The 24,211-nt window shown below is 51.7% G+C and overlaps 1 protein-coding gene across 1 annotated transcript in view; it reads left to right on the top strand.

The window, feature by feature from the left end:
• The first annotated feature begins 359 nt into the window (after positions 1-359).
• The window catches only part of Ergic1 (endoplasmic reticulum-golgi intermediate compartment 1), a 28,605-nt gene continuing 4,753 nt past the window's right edge, over positions 360-24,211 (top strand). Inside the window, exons 1-5 of the mRNA XM_036197832.1 lie at positions 360-511; positions 4,733-4,837; positions 7,163-7,223; positions 9,743-9,843; positions 12,922-13,044. Coding sequence (XP_036053725.1) covers positions 413-511; positions 4,733-4,837; positions 7,163-7,223; positions 9,743-9,843; positions 12,922-13,044 — 489 coding nt within the window. The 5' untranslated portion in view covers positions 360-412. The remainder of the gene's footprint in view (positions 512-4,732; positions 4,838-7,162; positions 7,224-9,742; positions 9,844-12,921; positions 13,045-24,211) is intronic.

The following is a 24,211-nucleotide window of genomic DNA, read 5'->3' as shown; positions in this document are numbered from 1 at the left end:
AATGAGCCCCTGAGTCATGTCACATGGGCGGAAGGACCCAGTGAGGAACCAGATGGCAGACCGAGTGGCAGACCCCTGTGGTCCCTCTTACCCCACAGCCTTCCTTTGGCTTTGCATGTAGCTGAGTCACCCAGGACCCTGCATCCTTGGCTGATCTAGACCCTGCTTCCTCCTAGCTCCTCCTCCATCCTCACCAGCCTCAGGCAGTGGTAGGGGCGCTGTGACTTTGGGGGGACTGTTTTGGACGCTGCTCCCTCTGAGCCAAGCAGCCACTTTCTCCTCTGCTGTGTGGCCTTGGGTTCATGGAGGGCTGAATGGGGCATCTGCAGAAGTGGGCTGGTCCCCGCTCTGTGGGTGTGGGTGACTGCTCCCTTTGGCCCCCACAGTGGTCGGGCTTGACATCCAAGATGAGATGGGCAGGCATGAAGTGGGCCACATCGACAACTCCATGAAGATCCCACTGGACAACGGAGCAGGCTGCCGCTTCGAGGGCCAGTTCAGCATCAACAAGGTATGGAGACACTGCCTGGGACCTGTTCCTACCCGCTACCCACTTGACCCCAACAGAACCCCTAGCAAGCTGAGAATCAGCACATGACTGCCCGATCATTCTCTCTGAGACTGGGTACGCTTTGGACTCCCTGGGATTTCAAGCCCCTGATGGTGGGTTCAGAAAGGGATGCACCTTGCTGGAGTGGGGGACATCAAGAGAGGTGAGAAGACCTGCCTTCAAGCCCCAGGCCCTCCAGGTTACAGTGGCAATGCTAACACATTGGCATCACATTGGCCACAGTGGCACCGCCCATGTCACAGATCTCACGTTGGGTAAATGAGTGGACACCCACCATCCGTTCCAGATTTGTAATGTGCACCTTATATAACAGAGGCAGTGAACAGTTGAGTGAGGTTCCCTGGCAGGTGGCGATCCACAGTCAGGACATGTCCATCACTGCCTGACATCTGCTGGTCAGCCTAGTGGATAGTCCCCTCGGTGGGCTGCCTGGGGATGGGAGGAGGCCAAGAGCCAAGTGGAAGAGGACAGACAACAGGACGGAGCTGTGAATTAGGGGTGGCAGGTGAAGCACCCGCAGACCCACAGACCCTGCTAAGGTCCTGCTCCCACAGCTGTTTTGCAGCAGAAGAAGCCTGCGAGGGAGCGCTCCCGTGGGAGGGGCTGGGAATCAGCCCTTCAATTGGGATATGTTTGATTTCCAGCAGGGAATCTCCTTATCTCCAGGGAAACGCGAAGTTGGAATTCGGAGGCGTGTTTCTGGAGTTTTGGGCAACAGGACTTCCTGTAGGAGTCAGCAGTGAACAGTGATGTGGGAAGTCATGGGTTTAGGTGGGGACGCTCCGAGTGAGCACCCCCAGCAGCATCTATAAGGGGGAGGGGGAGTATTATTATCTACCTCATATGACCAAATCAGACATGTTGGTGACTGGACAGGCATGGGCACCCTTTTCTGCCCTGCCTTGTAACCCATCAGTAGACTATGGCCCTGCCCTTGTCGGCCTATGCTTGACATCATTTGGTGTGTGTTTGCACACTGCACATGAACAGCAGACATGTGAGAAACTGGGCTTCTCTGAGCCAGAGAAGGAGAGCATGGTGGCCAGGGCACCTGTGAAAGGGCTGTCCAGCCCTTGTACTGTACATGACCGCTGTCCACTGGATTCTTACCTGTCCCTTAGCTGGAGCATGGGAGTCAAGTAGCATTTGAGGGACCACAGTGTCTGAACACAGGCACTCTGGCCACTGGGCCCTGAGCCCTGCCTGTGACTACTGCTTTTAACATCTATATTATGCATACTATGACCAGAGTGGCCATGTTCTTCAGACCACTGTCCACTCAACCCTTTGGAGAATACAGACTCCTGATCCTGCCCACTCTCCCTTTCTGGTGTCTTGTGCCTCTGGAGCTGTCCTGAAAACAGACCGTATAAGCCGGGCAGTGGTGACACACACTTTTAATCCCAACACTCAGGAGGCAGAGGCAGGTGGATCTCTGAGTTCGAGGCCAGCCTGGTCTGCAGAATGAGTTCCAGGACAACCAGGGCTATGCAGAGAAACCCTGTCTCAAAACCCCCCTTCCAAAAAATAAAATAAGATAAAATGAAGCCAGTGTGGACAAGGAGAGCAGCTGTCCCTCCCTGATCTCCATCACTAGACACAGACTTGTCCCATTTGTAGACCCTTAATAGACATGGTCCCTTTTTCCAGCCATCAGCACGTCGACCAACAGCCAGATGCCAGAGTTCACCTGCAGGTGCCCCAGCAGCCCCCGCAGCTCAGACTGAGCCTGCCTGGTAGCCCTGCTAATCATGGCTGTCTCTGGGAGGAAGGCAGAGGGAAGGGGGACCGACTCCAGCTATATATTTTTAAAATCCATCCAAGACACTGACGTAGGTGCCTAAGTCACAGGTTCCAAAAGCGTCCTCTTCTGATTCTTCGGCTCAGTGTGTGCTTGTGTGACTCAGACCCCTGTGATGGATTTGGTGTGGAGTGGAGCGGGTTACTGAGTCACAGCCTCGAAGGGCTGGCAGCGGGTGGCAGATACCCAGGAGCCAATTTTCTCCATTCTCTTAACCCTGGGGACAGAGACCCCAAACCCAAGGCTGTCTGTGCCTGTGGCCTGGCCCACTGCCCAGAAAGCCTGCCAGGACCCTGTCAACCTGAGGAGCTCTGATGGTATCATGTAAAGGGCTTTTATTTCCCCCAGGTGCTAGAATGGATCCCAAGGCCTTGTGTATATGAGGCGAGGTGCTCTTCCTGACAGAGGCGCCTAGCTGCATCTCTGCTAAGCTGCCCCCTAGTCCTGTGCGGGTTTTGTAATGGAAATAAACTCAGGTATTACTTACGCTGTGAAAGGAAGCGTGAAATTGTTCTCAAAGGCAGTGGCTTTTCCCCACACCCTGCTGCCTGCTCTGCCAGGGCCCCTTCTTTGTGAGCACTGAAGCGTGTTCATCTCCCATACCTGAGCACTTCTCTCATTCTCAAAACCTCTGTGGTCATCGCCCCCACTTTCTGATGGGGAAACTGAGGCACAGGCCGACAACCAGGCATGAGCCCAAGTGTGGAGAACCACTTGTGATGGGTCTCTGAGGCAGGCTATGCTCGTGCTCTGCTGGTTCTAGAGACCTTCCTGAGCCGCCGCCCCGGCCCCCTGGGCTGCCCACTTCAGTTGGCATAGGACAGCCCCTGGGCTTTCAGTGTGGCAGCTGGGATTTTAGCTAACTGGGCTCACCACTCTGCTTTTGCTGCCCGCAGCTGTCCTTTCCCTGACCCCTTTCCGTTCAAGGATTCCCTGTCTCCGGCCTGCCTTCTGCTTGCTCCTGCTGACTCTGCTCTGAGACCTTACCCCGTCTTCCTGAGAAACTCCAGCTTTCGGGCCTCTGCACAAGGGAATCCTTCCCCCTGGGAAGCCCTCCCTGAACGTATCCCCAAAACAGAGCTGAGAGCCCTCCGCAGCCTGAGCTTGGGACTAGAGGGAGGTGGGGAAAGCTCCATGGACAGGCAGTCCAGGAAGGAGTGAGAGGCACAAAGGCCCCACCCAAGTGGGGCTGTGCACGGCACTGTTCCCAATGCTGCAGAGAGGCTAGGGGTTGAGGAGTGAGCAGAACTGAGATGGTGTAGGTGAGGCCCGGTGACCAGTGGCCAGAATATATTGCAGGAGCATGTGGACTCAGCTGCGTCACTCAGTTTTGCCATTGCCGTAGTGAAATACTGAGGCAGTAATGGATAGAGGAAAGCTATTTATTTAGCCCTTGGGGCTGAAAAATTCAGAACCAGGTGCCCATCAGTTGGCCTCTGATGAGGTCCTCTCAGTGGGTGATATCACAGTGGTGGACACGTGACAGAGGATCCCAAAGGACAGGAAGCAGAGAGAGGCCAGGCCAGCCTTGCTCTTTCAAAAAACCAACCTAGGTCTCACAAGAACCACATCAATCCATTCTGAGAGCAGTGTCCCTTAGCAGCTTAAGGGGCACCACCCCCAACTAGACCCCACATCATACCAGCCCTGCCTCTGCTCATGGCCACCGTGAGGCCATACCCCCGGCACGTGAACTCTTGTGTAACAAACCACCTTCAGAAAGCAGGCTGACCATCAGAAGCCTTGGAGGGTTTAGGGCTGAGGTGTGGCAAGATCAAAGGTCAGGGTTTAACACGCTTTCTCTCACAGCCCTGGGGAAGGGTCTGTGTGGGGAGAGGCAAGGTGGAGCAGACACTGGGAACCGGGGCAGAAGCTACTCTGAGATTCTCTGCAGGGGTTGTGGGGAGGGAAGACAATGGCCGCAAGGCCACTGTAGTCGGTCTCTTGGGATTCCCTGTCTGTGGTTATGAGGCTGACTTGAGCAGGTGTGAGCTTGGTTTAGAGTTGAGGGAAGTCATTTGCTGGTTCTGAGTATACACCCACACACTGTGGAGCTAGCGGCCTTGACACTGCAGAGATGAGTGGGGGCCGTGTCATTTTGAGTCCTGACTCTGTCAGGTGCCCTCCTGGATACCTCACATGCACTCTTACCCTGGGTTGTCCCTGGTCCCTCTTCCGGGAGCTTCTGTGAGTGTACCAGTCATTCTCAAAGTCATGCAGTTGGAAATGCGGAGCCAGAGCCCCAGTCCTAATGTATGTCTGACGCCTGTGCCCCAGTCCATGGGTAGATCATACAGCCTTTGCAGTTAGCCCTCTTGGACAACCGCCCAGATACAGGAAACCTGCCTTTCTCCCTCTAGGTCCCCGGCAACTTCCACGTGTCCACGCACAGTGCCACAGCCCAGCCACAGAACCCGGACATGACACATATCATCCACAAGCTCTCCTTTGGGGATACACTACAGGTGAGTCGGGGGAGAAGGGGGAAGACAAGAGTGAGCTGTTGGGGCTCCTCCTTAAGGGTCACCCACATGAGGCTCTGTTTCTCTCGACTCCTCTTTGTCACGTCTTCTGAGGATGTGGCTATGGTGTCACCAACCACACGGCAGACTCAGATGCTCAAGCCGGGAACTGGGGCTGGGAGGGAGGTGGACTCCAGAGTTTGGCTCACTCCCCTCAGAGCTGTCTTGGTCTATTTTCTGTTGCTCTCACGGGGCAGCACAGACTGGGGAGCATTTAATGAACAGCTCTGGAGTCTCAGAAATCAAGAGCATACTACCAACATGGTACTATGGAGAGGGCCTCCCTCTTGCTGTGCCCAAACATGGCCAGGCCCATGATGGTCAATGACCCAGGCAAGGGATCATCACACACATCACCCTCTCTCCGAAGGCCCATTCTATGCCATACCCAACCCTTTGTTTTTATATTAACACACTCTCACGCTGACTTTCAGAAAAATTAATCAGCCTATATCTGTGACCCCAGAATGACACATACAGACATGAAGTGCCAAAGGCCTGAGTCACCCAGGAGGGCTCCTCTCAGTTGGCTGAAAGCCCAGAGGAATCTGTCTGAATGAAGGGAACTGGGTTTGTGTGGGGAGAGCCTGTGCTAGGTTGGTGAAGGGGTGCTGGTGAGTGAGGCCACTGCCACACTAACATAGGAGGGGGTGCTGGTGAGTGAGGCCACTGCCACACTAACATAGGAGGGGGTGTGATGAGTGAGGCCACTGCCACACTAACATAGGAGGGGTGTGATGAGTGAGGCCACTGCCACACTAACATAGGAGAGGGTGCTGGTGAGTGAGGCCACTGCCACACTAACATAGGAGGGGGTGCTGGTGAGTGAGGCCACTGCCACACTAACATAGGAGGGGGTGCTGGTGAGTGAGGCCACTGCCACACTAACATAGGAGGGGATGCTGGTGAGTGAGGCCACTGCCACACTGAACATACATCTTTTTGAGGAAGAAGGGTCCATGAGGCAAGACTGTAGGCAAGAGGTGAGGGAAGGGATATGCTCTGGGCAAGGAGAAGAGGGATCCAGGCTACGGCAGGGGAGAAGGGAGAAGGCGAGAGGGCGGATTGGCACTGCATGCAGGCACAAAACCAAAGGATTACAGCTATCCTCTGCTCCACAGGAATTGGAGTTTTTCTTAGCTTAGAGCCAATCCATGTCCATCTGTTCACATTTGTCAACCACCTACTGTGTGCCAAGTCTTGCCCATGTTGGTCAGGCTGAGGGTGGTCCCTGCTGGTGTGAATCTTCCAACACCACAACACCTCCATCCTTGGGGATCAGGAACCAAGTTGTTCACACTTGGGGTCCCAAGGCAGCAGATGGGCACACTGCTGCCCTACACTGCCTTGGTCACATGCTGAGAGTGTACTTCTGTTGACTGTGAAGTCAGCCTGAGGGTCATGTCCCCCACCTGCTGCTCCTAAAGCGTTTTCTACAGGGGCCTATCCCACCTACACCCTGCTCTCCCCCTTCCCTCTTCCCTGGGGTCCCGTGGGTCTCTGTCTGACCCAGTCTCCAGGCTTAGACCTCTGCAGGCTCTGCTTGCTTGGCCCCCTCTGGGCCTTCCTCCAGATCAGTGTCAATGATCCTTCCTCCCCAAAACCCTCGCTAAATGGACCCGGTGGCAGGCTCCATGTACAGGGCACACTTGTTCTGCAGCCGCCCTGGTTTCATCCTCGAAGGAGATGGGAAATGTGGTTCTTAGCCTGCTTCTCCAGCAGCCCCTGCCCGGGGACAGTCTGACCACTGCCATGTGGAGGTGACTCTTCATAACTTTGTATGTTACCTACAGCTGACACAGTGGGAGGCCACAGCTCTGCAGCCCTAAGCTGGCTCTTCTCAAGACCTCTCACGGGCCTGGAAGGGTCATGGAGGGAATGTGACAAGAATGATCCTTTGAGTTTTCTCTGTAGATTCTTAGGGACACAGACTGAGTTCGCTTTGGCTCAGTCACCGACTCAGATGTTTGATAAGTCGGGGTACTGCTCCAAGCCTTGCTTTGCTAGTCTAGAGTGGGCTAAGAGGTCTCTTTTTAAGGGGAGATAAATGAGATGACACACGGTGGCCAGGACAGAGTAGGTGCTTAAAATGGCCAGCATGCTGCTGCCTACTATGTATCTGACCTTCACTGTCCCCCAGGCCTTTGTATGAACCAGTCCCTGCTGGATTGCCCTTCGTGGCCTGATGGTCCCTGCCAGTCCCCACTGACAAGGCTAGGCTTGGGGGTGGCAGCCTCCTAGGTACCTTCTCACTGTGCTTCTCTGCAGGTCCAGAATGTGCATGGAGCTTTCAATGCTCTCGGAGGAGCAGACAGACTCACCTCCAACCGTGAGTATCCCAGCATAGAGCAACCCTCTCCCCAGCTGTCCCTTACAGTGGGTGGCACGGCAGCCAGAGAGGCAGGAGGTAGTCAGGTGCTTGCTGCAAGCCGAGGTGTATCCTCCAACCATTCCTTTCCCACAGCTGCCCCGGGAGGCATGCAGACTCATTCCTGTCTTACCGAAAAGGGAAGAGAGTAGCCTGTCCCTAGAGAAGGTAGATTGCAGCCCTGGAATATCTCCAGACTCTGACACCAGCTACTGTCACTGTTGTTAATCACAGCTTTGCCATCCTCCTGAGCGGAGGTAGCCACCTGGATCCCATAGAGTTGAGGCAGAACCAGAATCCACTCCGTGGAAACCAGCTCCATAGGGGGCCAGGGAGGAAACAAGCTGGGCCCTCCCCTCCCCCATCTCCTGCCCAAACCATTCCTGTCAACCATTGGCTTCTTCCAGAGTTTTAGAGAGTGCTGTATCTCTCTACTCAGGGCCAAAGAGTGCACACACATATACACACATATGTATCCATTTTTATACATGCCCATGTGTGCATGTGTGTGCATGCACACACACACTAAGCTAAGAAAAATAATATCCACTGGGTTGCTTTGAAGAACCACATTAGTGTTACCCCTAGTGTGTGGTAGGGACCTGCATCTTGGAATGTGGCAGCTGCTGGCCGTGATACCTCCTGAATGGCAGTCAGACACCTACTACGTATTGCTCAGGCCCAGTACTGAGTTCTGGAAACAAGGAGGTGAAGCAAACAGTCTCTACAGGCTTCCATTCGGTGTTGTTGACTCAGAAAGATGTTCATGATACCTAGTCCTGAGGAGAAGCCCCAGTGTAATTCCATGAGGACATCTGACATGTTATACTTCAGTGGGAATGCGAACTGGTTTTCTGTGCACAGTAAACATAAGGGTGACTTTCATTTGTGTGTTGTGTGTGTGTGTGTGTGTGTGTGTGTGTGTGTGTGAGAGAGAGAGAGAGAGAGAGAGAGAGAGAGAGACAGAGACAGACAGACACTACCTTTGTACAAATAACAACAACAAAAAAAATTCCAGTTGTGACTTGCTAAGGTATACATTACTTCACGTTTTATTATCCCTGGGTAATGGAGTGTGAGATATATACATGGGAGTCTCCAGGGGTGAGAACTAGAGTCTGCCTTTGATGCTCAGAACTCTAAGAGCCATTGCAGGCATGAACAAAAGGTATGGGGTCCCCTGGGCTTAGCTTAAAGGCTAGAGGGCTTTCCCCAAGCTTCCTGGGGTGTCAGCTCGATTTCAGAAGCCTGGGGAGGCGTCAGGGTCAGCAAGAGTCAGGGAGTGAAATTGTCAGGGCTGGAAGGTTCTCTCTATGCCCACCACTCTTACACAAGAGTCTGAAGACAGTTCTGACTTGTAGAGACCAGGATTAGGACCCAGGAGACTCAATTTCTATGTTATTTACGCTCCATGGTTCCCAGACTAAGGTTCTAGAAGGAATGAGAGGGATGGATGTTGGACCTCTATTGGCGTCCTAAAGGCCCACAGGGTTCAGAAGTCCTTGCCCTAGGAGGCTGTGGCAGCTCTGGTTCCCGTTACCTCATGCTTATCAGTAGCTGATTGATCCGTTTTCCATTCACGCCTCTGTCCAGTCATCCTTCTGTCCATTCACTCATTCAGCAAGATTTGCCGCTGTCCACACAGTACCAGGCTCTGTGCAGGGCATGGGGGCAGGAATGTAAGGCTTAGTCCTTGTCCTCAGCGTCTTCCCCCATCCAGGCTGGAGGAGAGGAGAGAGCTGGGTAAAAGGACTATGTAGAAATACTGCAGGGCTGAACAATCAGATGTTTATTGAAAAAGAAGAGAGGAATTGACCAGGTTCTCGGTCTTTTGTGTTTGCAGTGCCAAGGCCAAGTGTATGCTAGGCAGGCGTTTGACCACTGAATCCTGGGGATTAGTCAGTTCTTACCTAGTTCTTTCTGGGGGATTCTTTTTGTTTTTCTTTCTGAAACCCAGAACCCCGTTTATTTTAAAAGGAAATGCATGCAGACAATGCCCACAATGAAATGGGGGTCTTTCTCGATCCCACCTTTCCCCTGGGAAAGTTTTGTGGGGAGTGGGGGTGGTGAGGAGTACTCTCCTGCCAGCCTCTCCCTAGTCTAGGTAAAGGGGACACTGAAGCTGCTCCATTTCCTGGAGCTCTTTCTAGATAATTCTGTGTGTTCACACATTGAAGAGAACGTGTCCCCTGGCCCCTAATTCACAGAAGCATCCTGATCCGTGGCTTGGCTCTTGGAGATAATGCCTTCTCAGCAACCCTCTTTAATGGTTGCCCCGTTTGTGAGTGTGTGACCCTGAATATGATATGTTATGTAATGCAGATGCAAAGATCCCCGCAAATGGAATTAATTGCTCAGGCCCTGGCATTCCAGAGAAAAGAAGAGGGCAAAGAAAGCACTCTGGGATGCCAGGAGGACTTGAGCTTGGGGTGACATGTGGTGGCCACCCCCTGTTTCATCTTGTTTTGTGCTCCCTGCAGCCCTGGCCTCCCATGACTACATCTTGAAGATTGTGCCCACAGTGTACGAGGACAAGAATGGCAAGCAGCGTTACTCCTACCAGTACACGGTGGCCAACAAGGTGAGTGGGCTGGAAATGGGCTGAGCATCGCAGCTGCGCCCTCTGCTGGCTGAGAGAAGAGGCAATGCCCCTGTGCGTTCTGCTGGAAGGAATTTCATGAGGTTGGGGAGTGGGTAGTGCTACCAGGCTCATTGTCTAGTCTAGGTAAAGATGAAATACTCAGTCCTTGTCATCGTGGTGGCCCCAAGGTCTAGGGGAGAAACTAACAAGGAGATAAGATGTGATCTGTTTGAAATAGCAGGCAGAGGACTGTCGCTAAATGTTCCAGGTCTGGCATCTTCTGGTCCTGATTTTTTCAGGCTCCTGTGGATCAGCACATGGTAGATGCCCGAGGAATCATATCAGGGTGGCTGTGGAGGTCCCAGGACCCCAACACTCCAAGAGACAGACAGACAGACAGAGAGACACCAGAGCCGAAGAAATGAGATGACCCTGTAGTTAGTGGCCTGGGCCCCTCCGGAAACTGCATTGCCAGTGGACACTAGTGCTCGGAGTAGGAGGAATCCCGGCCAGCCCCGTGGGTGGGTTTGCCTGTTTACCACCAGGGCTCTCCAGTTTCTGCCATTGCAGGGCGACCCAAACCTAAGTAAATGATGGACTGTTTAGCTCGACTATAATCATGATTGGGTGGTCATGTATTGAGTTCTTAGGAACTAGACACACCCAGCTGCCTGCCTCCATCACCATTTTTCTTTTCTCTCTCTCTCTCTCTCTCTCTCTCTCTCTCTCTCTCTCTCCTCCTCCTCCTCCTCCTCCTCCTCCTCCTTCTTCTTTTTTTTCTCTCCCAAGACAGGGTTTCTCTGTGTAGCTTTGGTACCTGTCCTGAATCTCACTCTATAGACCAGGCTGGCCTCGAACTCACAGAGATCTGCCTACCTCTGCCTCCCAAGTGCTGAGATTAAAAGTGTGCGCCACTACCTGGCTTCCATCATCAATTCAGTCACCATGACTGCCCTGATATGGGAGCTGTTGTCCCCATTTTACAGATTTGGTCACCAAGTCACAGAGCTGTCTAGCTGCCATGTAGGGATTAGGACCAGGTTCCTTTGGGGCTCTAGAGCCCCCTGATTGCTCACCCACTCCATCTGTCCAGTCTGTCCATCTATCAAGGGGCTGTCCAGGCTTACCCACTTGGGAAGCCTCTCAGTGACGGGTCCCTCTGTTCTGGTTTGCTCTGATCCATGACTCTCTGGGGAGGCTTATTTCTTTGATTGACTATGTCAGAGATGGAGTCTAGCCTACTCACTTCTCTGGTGATGTAACAAAATCCAAAGACTGGGTAACATATAAAGAATACATGTTGATTTATCTGGTGGAGCTGGTGAAGAGAAGTAAAAAAGACTGTCCCCAGCCTGTGCTGAGCCTTTTTGCTGTATCATCGCACAGTGGTGGGCAGGGCATGGAGAGACACTAGCAGCCTAGCAGCTTACGGGCGAGCATCTTCCTCTTCTCTCAGAAGCACCAATGCTGCCGCTGGCACCCCACCCTCCTGGCCTCATCTAACTTAATCACCACCCAAAGGTCTCTCCTCCAGTTACCACCAATGTATACTTATGTATACACGTGTACACTGTACTTACCCATTGACCTACAGAAGAAGGGACGATGTAAGCTAAGACAGAGAAGCTTGCCCGGCATGCACAAGGCTCTGTTCAACCAGCAGGCACTACAACAAGCAAATGGAAATGACTTTGAGGGGGTGGGACATGTTTAAACCACTGCAACCCCCCAGTGCTGGCACATCTGAGCAGGAAGCATGGGGGGCTCTGGACCGCACTACCGCATCCCAGCTCAGTCATCATTGCCTGTTTACTTGTTTATAATATGTCCATGGTAGTTACTCCGCAAGGTTGTTGTCAAATGAAGCAATGTTTTCAGAAGAGCGCTCAGCCTACAAGGAAGGCTTGGGTAATTGGTGCCTACTGCTGCTATTTTTCATTCTGTTTCTCATCCCTCAGCTCTGGGCCACAACCCAGACAGTCACCCTGCTCTCTCAGCTCTCCCCTGGGAAAGTGGAGTTTTCTCTGCCCCCGGGCTCCTGCTCTCAAGGCTTTGGCAAGGGTCCGGTGGCTGGAACGGCTCACTCAGCATTCTCTGTGGCTCTGGCCCCGGCCTGTCCTATGAGTGGAAGTGGCTGTCCAGTGGGAGGTTAGGACTCAGTGGGGTCCATGGAATCAGCCCAGCTGCTCAAGACCAGTGCAGGGGACACAGGGGTGGGGCTTGGGGTACCCAGCATCCATCTCCATTTGTTGTAAACAAGAAAGACATGCTCAGAGCTTCTCAGTGCCCTCAAGTACCTAAATAAGAGATCCTGTGGGTCATTGGCTCGTTCCCCAGGGTTGCAATGGGAGAAACCAAGCTCTTCAGGAGAGCTTAAGGCTGGCCCAAAGACAGCCTGTCGCTTTAGCTCCTTGGTGGCCACACATTGCTTCTTAGGAGCCATGGCCGGCTGGGCACTGCCCCTTTCCAGTTCTCTCTGCTGGCCCTGCTTTGTGGGCAAGCTCGCCCCCAGTTGATCTTTGTACTCATCACATTCAGACATCAGGCAGGATGTCTTCTTATCCATCAGCTGTGGTTTAGACTGTCGCCTCCTCAGTGAACCTTCCAGATTCCCCTGAGGAGAATCGGCACTTCATTTATGGCCCCCTGAGCACTGGAGTCCTCCACAAACACTGTTGGAAGTCAGTGATGCTGCGATGTCTGTGTCTTCATGCCTGGCAGTCCTGACTCCTCTGGGGAAGAGGCCTTGTCACCCCAGGAATCCCAGAACAGCAGAGGCGCCCAACAGAATAAATGACTAGATTTTATGTGGCCAGGTGATTTAGATTGAGTCCAAAGCTTTCCTCTCACATCTCACCCTTCAGACTGGCGCTCAGGTCTGGTTCCACTTCTAAGTAATGTGGTCCATTTCCTACAGCTGAAGGGATACAAAATGCCCCACTGTGCTGCCTGTCCCGAGGCCTTGGAAGAAGGAGTGAGAGGAAGCTGTCTGGATGCCCTACTGCAGTCCACACCCTCACCCACCTGAGGCTGGCTCCGCTTGTAATTCTCCCGTCACCCTCCTTTTCTCCCCTACAGGAGTATGTTGCCTACAGCCACACAGGCCGCATTATCCCTGCCATCTGGTTCCGCTATGACCTCAGCCCCATCACAGTCAAGTACACAGAGAGAAGGCAACCGCTCTACAGGTTCATCACCACAGTAAGTCACCCAGGGCCCAGGGCCAGCCGTGCGCCTGCTGTGGGCTCCCTTGTCTGGGCAGCCCACACCTATTCTTGCTGGAACCAGACAGGGCTTGCTAGGTCCCAGTTGAACACAGGTGACTTTGTCCCCCAGACCGGTGAAGTGTTACCAGAAACAGGCTGGAACCACTGGCATTTTCCCTAGCTGATGTGTTCTGGGAGACGCCACCTAGCACATCGAATTCCTAAGGGAAATCTCCTGGCTCCAGGATGTTGGTGGTTTTTTCCTTTTGGTGGTCTGCAGAAATTGTTTTCAGCATTTGTATTTGGGGTGTTGTTTGTTTGTTTGTTTGTTTGTTTGTTTGTTGAGAAAGGGTCTAACTATGCCATCCTGGCTGTCCTGGAACTCGCTCTGTAGACCAGGCTGGCCTCAATCTCACAGAGATCCATCTGCCTCTGCCTCCTGAGTGCTGGGATTAAAAGAGTGCGCCACTATTAACCATATACCTGCCATGCTATGCCTTTTAACTTCTTCTCGCGTCTTCTCTCACAGTCCGGCGTCCTGCATCCTGGGTGCTCTTTCTCTGCTCACTTTCCCTTTCCTGCCTTTGTTTCTCCTTCTCTTCACCTTGTCTACTCTGGGCAGCATTAGGATGGCAGTTTAGTTTTACACTGATTATTTCTGTCACGTGAACTATTTCCTGGCCTCCAACTCATCACCCTTGTACAGGGCAGGCGGGTCATGGTACCTGCTCCACCCAAGAAACTCCAGAGGTCTGGGGTAAGCCAGAGTCAGCAGAGGTGAAAGACAGGACTGCTCTCTCTACCTGTCACATTTGGCCACTGAAGCCTAAAGATGCATATAATATTGGAAAGCCTTGTGCAGGGTGAGTTAGGGTCTTGGTGTGTAGCCCAGGCTGGCCTGGAACTGTCAGGAATCCTCCTGGGTACCACATGAGCCTCCTAAATAGCTAGGAATGCCTCTTTGCCCAACTTCATACTTTTTTTTTAAAGATTTATTTATTTATTGTGTATACAGTATTCTGCTTGCATGTGTCCCTGCAGTCCAGAAGAGGGCGCCAGTTCTCATTATAGGTGGTTGTGAATCACCATGTGGTTGCTGGGAATTGAACTCAGGACCTCTGGAAGAGTAGTCAGTACTCTTAACCGCTGAGCCATCTCTCCAGCCCAACTTCACACTTTTAATGATGGTTGAGATCAGGGGTCTCAATCCTGGCTGGTTCGTTTCCTGCTGTGGCAGGGTCAGGAACAGACAGAATCTATGCAGCTAGCCTGAGTGGTGTGTCAGCGGCTTCAGGCCTGGCTGTATCTAGTCACGCACTTGGTGAGAAGTATCTCTCTCCGTCTTTCAGTCTTTACATCTCTCTTTTTCCTGGCTTTGTTCTCGGTCAGAAGTTACCAACAGAAGCTCTCTAGATCTCAGTAACTCCATGCCAAACCCTGGAAAGGACCGAGCTCTTCTTGTCTCAGCCATAATGTCCTTCTGTCCTTGCTTAGAGAACAGAATTCTCTGCTTGCCCTCGGCTAGGTCTCTTGTCCTCTCTGGAACCAAAGGTTGTGAGGGATGGCATTCCTCAAGAGGAAAATCAAGGCTAGTTACTGGGAGAGGACCAGTGGGCGCTGCAAGGCACATGGTCAGGGAGGTATCTGTGGCAAGGCCATTGCTTCTAACGAGCAACATAAGAATAATGGTCTTTGTTCTTGCTACCTCCCGGGCCTCCGAGGCTCAGAGAGCACCGTGGAAGGGAAAACTCTGCAGATAAAAAGAGCAGGTGGATACAAGGTATCCTTGGATACCTTATCCTTGGATAAGCCTCAGAACAGCTTTTTGCCTAGGAAGCCAAAGCTTCCCTTGAACAAACAGCACCTACATAGAGCTGAAGCATTGCACACAGGCTGGAAAGGGCTTGCCACATGTGTGAGGAGGAATGGTCATCAACATCTGTATAGAAAGACCTCCCTGGCAGCAAGTGGCCGGAGGAGCTAGGCCAGGGCTAAGGACCACTCTGCCCCAAGCAGACTAATGAACTCTGCTCCTTTCACTTGAACTTGAAAAAAAACGAGACTCAAAATGTTAAGAGCCTTCCAGTCCTACCTGCCCGGTGACATTCAAAGTCTGCCACTCACCATAAAGATGGAGAAGAGGTAAAACTAGGGGCCCACATATAGGATGAGATTTATAAAACTTTTTACCTCCAAGTCAAGGGGTTTGTGAACAAATGCTTTTACCTAAGATGCCCCAGGCGAGCACATGCTAAGTGTATGTGTGTGTTGACTTGTCCCAGTCTGGTCCCACTGCATACCCAGAATAAGCCAAGACACTTAGAAGCAGACGTCCTCCATGCTTCCAGGCAGGTGTGGCCTGCTCCTCAGAGGCCCCAGGGACTGTGCTGCCAGTGGTGCCATTGACACACTGTGCTGCTAGGCCAAGAAGGTCCCCTCAAGGACCCCCAAGCCCCAGTTCCCATTTGTTCATGGGAAGCAGCTGAGCCCCTGAGCATCAAAAATCCCTTGGCAAGTGGCTGAGAGATGAAGTGGCTTTGGTTATTACTCCCTTACTGTTTGCTAGATTTCTGGAGCCTGGCCCTCCAGAAGCCTCCCAGTGGTGTGGAACATTCATGTCAAACCCCAGTGCTGTGCCACCAGAGCCCTGCTCCTGGATTCCATGGTGGCAGAGAGGAGGCCCTCACACCTGTTCAGCAAGGTCCTGACATGAAGGGGAGAGGGCTGCCTTGGAAAGGGCCTTGTGTGAGCGAAGACATCAGTCCAGTGGCCTTCTGATGGCCAAGCAGCTCTCTCCTTGGGATGGACTCCCTGTTAGGTCAAGGTGAACCATTGACATTCCAAGAACTGGAGTTGCCCCAGAGCCACAGGAACAACAGTCTTCCTAACCCAACACGACTCCTCCCCCTTGTTCTTCTCCCTTCGGCCCCCAGCTTGTCAGCCATCTTTGTCCGGTCCACCTCTGCTAGAGTAAGACCTCATGAACCCCCAGGCTTGCTAACCACACTGCGCCATGGAACCTCCGGACATTAGCTTGGTTTGTTTTCTGAGGGCCCAAGGCTGCCATCTTTGGTTGCCATAGCAACTGAAGGGTCAGCTCATGAGCCAGCTGGCTCCCGCAGATGGCGTCATTATGGAGCTTCAAAGCCCTTTGTCGTGGGGCAGCAGATGTGAGGATGATGCTGGCACTCAGGCATGCCACACAAAGACCCTGGAGCCTGCGGAGGGTGGGTGGGGCCGCAGCAGAGTGGAGACACCTGCCATGGGCTTCTCCTCCTCTCCTTTTCCAACCAAACACTTGTGGATGTCCTCTGCAAATAGCCCCTCAGCGGGGGCTGCTGAAGAAGGGCTTAGGCTAAGATGTCATGTGATGGCTTCAGAGGAGGGGAGCAGCTGTGGCTTGGCTGGGGTGAGGGACAGAGCTTCCAAAAGAAGCGTTTTCACATACCGGGTACCTGGCTGATTCTGGTTTCTCCTCCGGGTCAGGTCTTCAGGGAACATGCCCAGCAGTATCCAGTACCAGGCTGCCTGAGGCTCCCCTCTCTGGATCCTCACAGTACCTCTACCAAACTTACCCCTCTTGCTCTACCAGAACATTCTTACACCAAAAGAAGCATTGCATTTGGCCATATGCACATGCCTAGGTCTCCCCCCAACCCTCTGTGTCTGTCCCCTGCAGTTTACTAAAACTCTCCTTTTGAGATTTAAGTGGGCCGTGGTGACAGATTGAATGACTTGAGGTGTCAAATCTCTTTCTATGCATGGTTTATTTTGAGAGAAGGAATACCCAGAAGCCATTAAGTGCCATATTGGGCTTGGCATGTCTAACAATTCTTGCCCACCAGAAAGTACCAGATACTGATGATGCGCTCCCGTTGAACATCATCATGCAGCCCTTTCAACTGAAAAGACACTTAGGGGCCTCGGGAGTTTGGCTGTAGTAAGCTCCACCCACCCATGTTCTTTCCATGCCCCCCCCCCACACACATACACTTTCCTTACCAGGAAAATAATGTCCCCAGCTTTAGATTGCACTTCCCCGTTGTCAGGTACAATTATAGCCTCCAGGTGTCAGGACTCATTTACCCGGTGTCCCAGCATCCAGCATAGGCCTGGCCTGGACTCGGGTGTTCCCAGATGTGTAAAGGACAGCTGCTTACAGAAGTGATGATGGCTGCCTTTACTCAGCACCTACTACAGGCAACTTTATAATTATTCCCTGAGCCCTTCCAGGGGCCTCAGTAGAGGTTCTACTGTTTCTGTTTTAGATATGAATTCAACCAAGGCGTGGAGAAGTAAAGAAACTCCCCCAAAACCATACAGCTAGTGAATGAGGAAGCTGGGACCTGACCCCCCAGGCCTGCCTTTGTAACATCTTCTCCCTGCTCTCGAGTGTTACAGAAGCAGAGTACCTAGAAGTCACAAAGCCCTTGGCATAGGACACTAGTGTTGTCAGACAGTGGCTTTTACCCTGGCACTGAGATACTACAGCAGAAGATAAACTGATATCACCACCGTGTAAGCATGTGCACAGTCATAAAAAGAAACCAGGTGTCCACCCAAGGCTGCATGGCTAACAGTTTGCAAGTTCCCCCGGCCTGGACCTGTGTCTCTTTGGTTCCTGCCTGCCCTTCATAGCAAGATGTGAGGAAGCATGAAGAGTTGATTGGAGACAAACTTCACACTGACTAGAAGGACTGGGTGTAGCTCAGTGGTGGAGCGCATGCTTAAAGTGCTGGAAGCTGGGTGTTCGATCCCTAGCACTGGTTTTTGTTTTTGTTTTGTTTTGTTTTTGGGTGGATGGGGTGGGAGTTGTTTGGTTGGTTGGTTTTGTCTGAGGCTTTAGCTTAGTTGGAAAAGGGTTGTGTCATGCAAGTACGAAGACCTGTGTTCCTTCCTAGAATCCATGTAAAAAAGCTGGGGCATGGTGGTGTGCACTTGTAATCCCATAGCTGGTACAAACAGCTGGCTCCTTCGGGCTCACTGGCCAGCCAGCTTAGCTTGCTTGGCAAGTTCCAGATCAGGGAGAAACCTTGTCTCCAAAACCAAAGTAAATGGCCCCTGGAGTTGACCTCTGGCATATGTAGACATACATGTCCCACACACACTCAAAACACACACACACACACACACACACACACACACACACACACACACACACACACACAGAGTTTTATACTCCTCTAAGGTTATATGAACTTCACCACTTGGGCAGAGGGCAGCTTCGCAGCCTCCTGTGGATGGCCTGGATTCTCTCCTCTGCCTCCTTCTCTCCACTGAACCAAGAGCTACAGGCATGTGCCCGCCTCATTCCCCTCCGCCGCCACCACTGTGATGTGCCGACTAGAACACAACCCAGAATCCGTGATTCAGGGCTGGAATGTGCAGAAGCCTTGGGATCAGATCCATCTGGGGCAACAGAGTGAAGTGGGGTCTTACAGACAGCTGTGTGCAGGAGCAGGTAGAGGGAATGGGGCTGAATGAGGTGGAGCTTCTCATACTCTGTCTCCTAGGTGGGCCCTGTGGGATGAAAGGGACAGAAAAGGAAAGGATCTGGCACCATGGTCCAGGGAGGTTTAGTCCCAGTGATGCATCGCTTCTAACTTCCCAACCTCTGCAAACAGGGCTTTCGAATACCCCAATTCCAGGACATTTGCTGTGTGGATGGATCTCTGTAGGAGAATGGAGAAAGCGAGTGCCATAGGCTTATAAGTTCTCCATAAATGAGGAGACGCACTGAGGGCTAGGACAGGACGGGAACACCTGCAGCCTCCCACACCCACGCTCTCGGTTGCTGTGTGACCCTGGACGAGCCTTCTCTTCTGTGCCACAGTCACAAGAGCTGAATGAGAAGGCAGAAGAGGGCACTGTCCCAGGGCAGGACAGAGGTGCTCAACCAAGGGGGAACTTTGGGCTAGGGTGGGAAGGAGAGTTTCCCTCAGACCTTTCCTTGAGTTAAGGGCTGAGGGTAGGAGGTCCAGAAGACATGACATGCTGAGTGGAGATCACCGTCCCTCCCTCCCTCCCATCCCTAAACTCTCCAGAGCCCCATCGTCAGCTTCCCTTCCTGATGCCCCCCCCACCCCCCGCCTCTGCGACTTGGGTGTTCTCATCTGCGGCTCCAGCCTGTCTGCCTCCGGCAGCATATGATGAGACTTGGTTCATTATTTATTTCCTCTGACTGTGCCTTTTCCACAAGCTTTGAAACCGCACCGCCTGGGTGAGGAAAGATGAGCAGTTCCTGGCATTTGTGGTCACAGAGGCCTCATAGCCACCCCAATCGTAGGTGAGAGAAACTGAGGCCCAGAGAATTACACTGACCTTCTTGGCCAAAATCACAGAGCTGGCTTCTACCCAGGAATGTTTGCCCAGCGCTTCCTTTCCTTCCCTCCGCAGAGTGGCGGTGGTGCAGACTTTTTCACAGCAAGCCACTGAGCAGTAAACATAGGCCCAAGAGGGGAAGATGTTAGTCCTGGTGGAACAAGAATTCAGCTGTCTGGCCCAGGCCTTTCATAGCATAAAGAATTGAAAGCCAAAGTGAAAATGTAAAGGAATACATCTTCTTTTAAAGTTATGCTAGGGTGTGAACTCTAGGACAGAACACTTGCCAGGCATGCTCAAGGCCCAAGTAATGCAAAAAAGAAAAATAATAAACTAGGCTTGATGAAATGATAGCTCAGAGTGGAAAGGCACCTGCCACAAGGCTAAGTTTGACCCCACGTGGTAGATGGAGAGAACTGACGACTCCTGCAAATTGTCTTCTGACCTCCATGTGGGCACCGCAACCCTGTGTGTGTAAGTAAATGTAATTTACAAATCAATTGCAAAGTGAAATATTCAAGTAAGCTGGCTTCATTCTGGTCCCCACGGAAGGTTGGGAAGCTGTCGGGTCTGGAAAGGAAGGGGCAGAAAGATGAGTACTGTCGGTGATGTCTAGATCATGATTGCTTGCACACACTGGGGCCTAGGTGAGTGAGTTGTCCTGCTGGTGTTGCTGGGGCCGGGGCTGCTGACCAGGGTAGGGAGGCGGGTGCTGGCTATTGTGTCCCTTCCCAGCTCTCCTGACCACCCCCTGCAACAGGGAGGCCCCTCATCCTATTTGTCCCTCTGTCCTGAAGCCTCGTGGAGGCAGGGGCCAAGATCATCGGCATTGGGGTGTGTGTGCCTGCCTCACAGGTGGTGCTCATCCCATGACACACTAGTCTTAAGAAGTAGTCTTCCAGTGTTTTAAAGCAAAGAAACTGAGGCATAAACACTAGGAGGCAGGCAGCCAGCCACAGCACCAGGAAGACCTAAGCCTAGCTCTACAGACTCCAAGGCCAGGGTGGCCTCAGCAACTGAGTACCTCACAGCCCCAGGCTGCGCTGCACTGCCCAGGCTCAGAGATTGAAGGAGTCACAATGGGGTGGGTGAGGTTGTTACCTGTCCCCACATCACGAGCCTTCACCTCTCCTCCCACCTTCGCACCTGCTAAGAGCGGAACAAGAAGCCTGTCATTTCTTTGCTCGATCAAACCCACTCAGCTACTCCTTGTTCATCCTGTGTTCACTCATTGTCTACTTACTTAGCAAATGCGTCTTGAACACCTGCTCTGTACCAGTGACTTCTGTCTTCTCTCCCTTGGCCGTGAACATAAAGAGAGCAAGCAATAGGGTTGACACAGGCCAGACACCAGGAGCCCCCAGACTAGGGAAGTGAAAGGGATCTGACCCAAGGAGCCTGGCCCAGAGGGAGGCTCTTCATCATGAATGCACCCAGACAGGCCCCCAAGCCATGCCCTCTTGGGCGTCAGCCACCTCTGTTAAGGTCAGGGCTGACTACCGGGCCCCATGGCCAACATGAGTCTTGGGCAGCTGCAGATTCTTCAGAGAATCTTGCCATCCTGTTCTTCCATGATTGACTCATCTTCCTCTGAAAGTGCCAGGAAGAGAAGGAATTGAGACAGGAAGCTTCTAAGAAATAATTGGGCTGGAGAGATGGCTCTGAGAATAAGAGCACTTTCTGCTCTTCCAGAGGACCCAGGTTCAATTCCCAGCAGCCACATGGCAGCTCACAACTGTCTATAACTCCAGTTCCAGGGGCCCCAACACCTTCACACAGATGTACATGCAGGCAAAACACTAATACACATGAATTAATTATTAAAAATAAATAACTGGTAGAATTTTACTCATTTTTTCTTCTGATTAAAATGGGTCTCAAGTATAGAGATTACCACAGTTAGCACCAAGGCTGGAGACTGAGAGATGAGATTAGGTGTCCTTTTCTGAACATGTACTGAATACCAGGTACTCTAGAGGTGTTCTCTGCAGAATGACTATCAATTGGATGAGACTGCTTTTCTGGTCCTACAGATGGAAAAACTGAGACCCAGAAAGACACGTCCATGGCAGCCACTGCTCAAGCCCCAAAGTATGGATTCTCTGCTTTCTAAGCAGTGAAGGCCCTAGTAGATTCCCTAGTCCTTACCTCCTGTTTGCCATGGTCACTTGCAGTGAGGAGGTTCATGCCTCCCACCTCACCTCTGCACTCCCAGAGAGGCTGCCGGCAACAGGCTAGGAGATTAGCTGTCTACGGTACCATCTGCTTTATCTACATATTTATTCATTTAGGTTGATCTTGGGCCCCTCCCTGCCCAAGGCCAGAGTGATGCTGAGTGTCCAGTGCCCCATCCTCTGTTCAGGTCATTCTTAGCATCCTTCCTTCATCGTCTCTAACTTTATCTCATAACTGGTCCATTTGTTTTGCCCATATTGCTCAAGACATCAGTGGTGAGGCCTATATTCCTGCCACCCCCTTATGGAACTCACCATGAAGGGCCATCACACCCTCATGCAGCTGGTGGCTTCATTTCTCATGTAAGAGCCCTGACCTTTTCAGGACAAGGAATGACCATAATTGACAGTTTCCCCGTGAGTCCCAGAATGGTGTCACCCTGGTGCTGGTAGCTGCCATGTCCCTTTGTATGTCAACTCCAGGACACTCCATGCTTCAAGCCTCCTGGTTGTCCCTGTAGCCCTAATCCACCTCACTGTAGTAGGACTGAGGGTGGAGGTGGGCCACAGTGTTCTTGTGGCTTGTTTTCATAGTCAGCCACGATGTGAAAATACTCAAAGGAATTTTTCAGAAACAAGTGGTTCATAGATATTAAACAATATTACTAAATATAGTATTATTATTTTATTATCATTAGTCTTTTATTGTGCCTAATTTTTAAGTTAAAAAATTAGTAGGTACTTTTTTTTTTAAAGTGTACATTAAGTATTAAGTTTGAAGCTATCTGGTTCCAGGCACCTCTGGGGGTCTTATAATGTATCCCCTGAGAATGAGGGACCACTGAAATGAAAGCAAGGGTGGGCCATTGGAATCTTCTCAGCTCTAGAGAAGCCCCCAAATTCCTTTCTTTCTTGAGGTCCACCAAAATCTACCCCCTTCACTCGACATTGTAATGTATGCGTGGGTTGGGTGACATCAGCAGATACAGATACACAGGGACATCCCCCTTAGCCTTCAAGCGGACAGTGACTTATCCTGTGATTGGGACTGTTGCTTAGCTTGCATGCTCCCTCAGTTTCCCCAAAGGCTGTATCTTCTGGTGGGCCTCAGTGCACATGTCGTCCCTGTCTTCCCTGGGCCAGCCCAGTGAAAGAAGACCTCAGGGGGGTGCCAGGTGTGTGTGAGTCATAGGAATTCAGGCTTCAAGTTATGTGTGGATGAAGGCAGATGGAGGGGTTATTTTTTATTTTTTGCTCCATTGCACTTAAGTCACATTTTCCTACCCTCCGCTCCAAGCTCTAAAAGCATTTTGTGGTATAAAATCTGCCATCATCTGATCCACTCTACCGAAATAAACCAGCTCCCCTGCCGTCATCTTCCCTGAAAAGTGGCCCTGCGTCATGCACTGAGGCTGGTGGGGCGAGGCCTGGCCTGTTTAAAACACTTCATCATAATCCTCCCAGCGTCCGTCCCCATCCTCTCAGCTCCCTGGGGGGCTGCTCGGGTTTCTCGGGCTGTTATTACTGGAATGCCAGCCGCTCTCCTTACAGGCCATCCACACAGACCTGCTCTGTCTTAAAGCTTGCACACCTCTGCTTAGCCATCTCAGGAAAACACCATATAAAAGATCAATGCCAGTGTGCCATGCCCTTCTCTCACCCTCGCTGGCTTCTGGCTTCCCACCCCTTCGCATCAAATGGTCCATGAATGCACCACTGCCACCCAGAGTCCTGTGACAGTTACATTTCAATGGATGTCTGTCCACAGATGCAAACCTAGAGCTGTGCTTTAGTGTAAGAATAGTAATCAACATTAGAAAGCATGTGTACCTTTAATCCCAGCACCTGGGATGCAGAAGCAGGCAGATCTCTGTGAGTTTGAAGCCAGCTTAGTCTACATACTGAGTTCCAGGAGAGCCAGGGCTATGCAGAGGAACTATGTCTCAAAAAAATTAACTAACTAACTCACTCACTAACTATATCTATATCTATGTGTGTGTGTGTGTGTGTGTGTGTGTGTGTGTGTGTGTGTGTGTGTAGCTGTGTGTGTGTATATGTAAAGCCTAAGTTAGGTTAAGTTGCAAATGGAGTTTTGACAACTTGTTAGTACAGATGCTCTTCCATGTATGTTGGACTTGCCTTCCATATTCCCATCATAAGTTGAAAATAGCAAAATCAAAAATATACTTAGGGGGCTAGGCATGGTGGCTCATGCCTTTAATCTCAACAGTGGAGAAGTGGAAGCAGGGGGATTTCTGTGAATTTGAGGCCAGCCTGGTCCACATAGTGAGTTCTAGGCCAGCCAGGGCTATGTAGAGAGACCCTGTCTTGTGTGTGTGTGTGTGTGTGTGTGTGTGTGTGTGTGTGTGTGTGCGTGTGTACGTGCGTACGTGCATGCATATTTATGGGCTTCAGAGATGGCCCAGTAGGCCTTGCAAATGAGAGACCCTGAGTTCTGATCCCTGGAACCTATGCAAAGCTGCGCTCGGTAACACACACCTGTAAACCTCCTGTGTTGACATGGGAAGCAGAGCCAGGGGAAACCACTGGAAGTTCTTGAGCCCAGATGCGGTCTCAAACAAGAGAACTGACACCCAAGGTTTTCCTCTGACCTTCGCATGAGTTGGGTGGCACATGTGTGCCCATACTCACACACATGAATGCACA

Source organism: Onychomys torridus, chromosome 8, assembly GCF_903995425.1.
Source record: "Onychomys torridus chromosome 8, mOncTor1.1, whole genome shotgun sequence".
NCBI lineage: Eukaryota > Metazoa > Chordata > Mammalia > Rodentia > Cricetidae > Onychomys > Onychomys torridus.
Note: the sequence above shows the minus strand (reverse complement) of the source record. Positions and strands in the feature narration are given on the sequence as shown.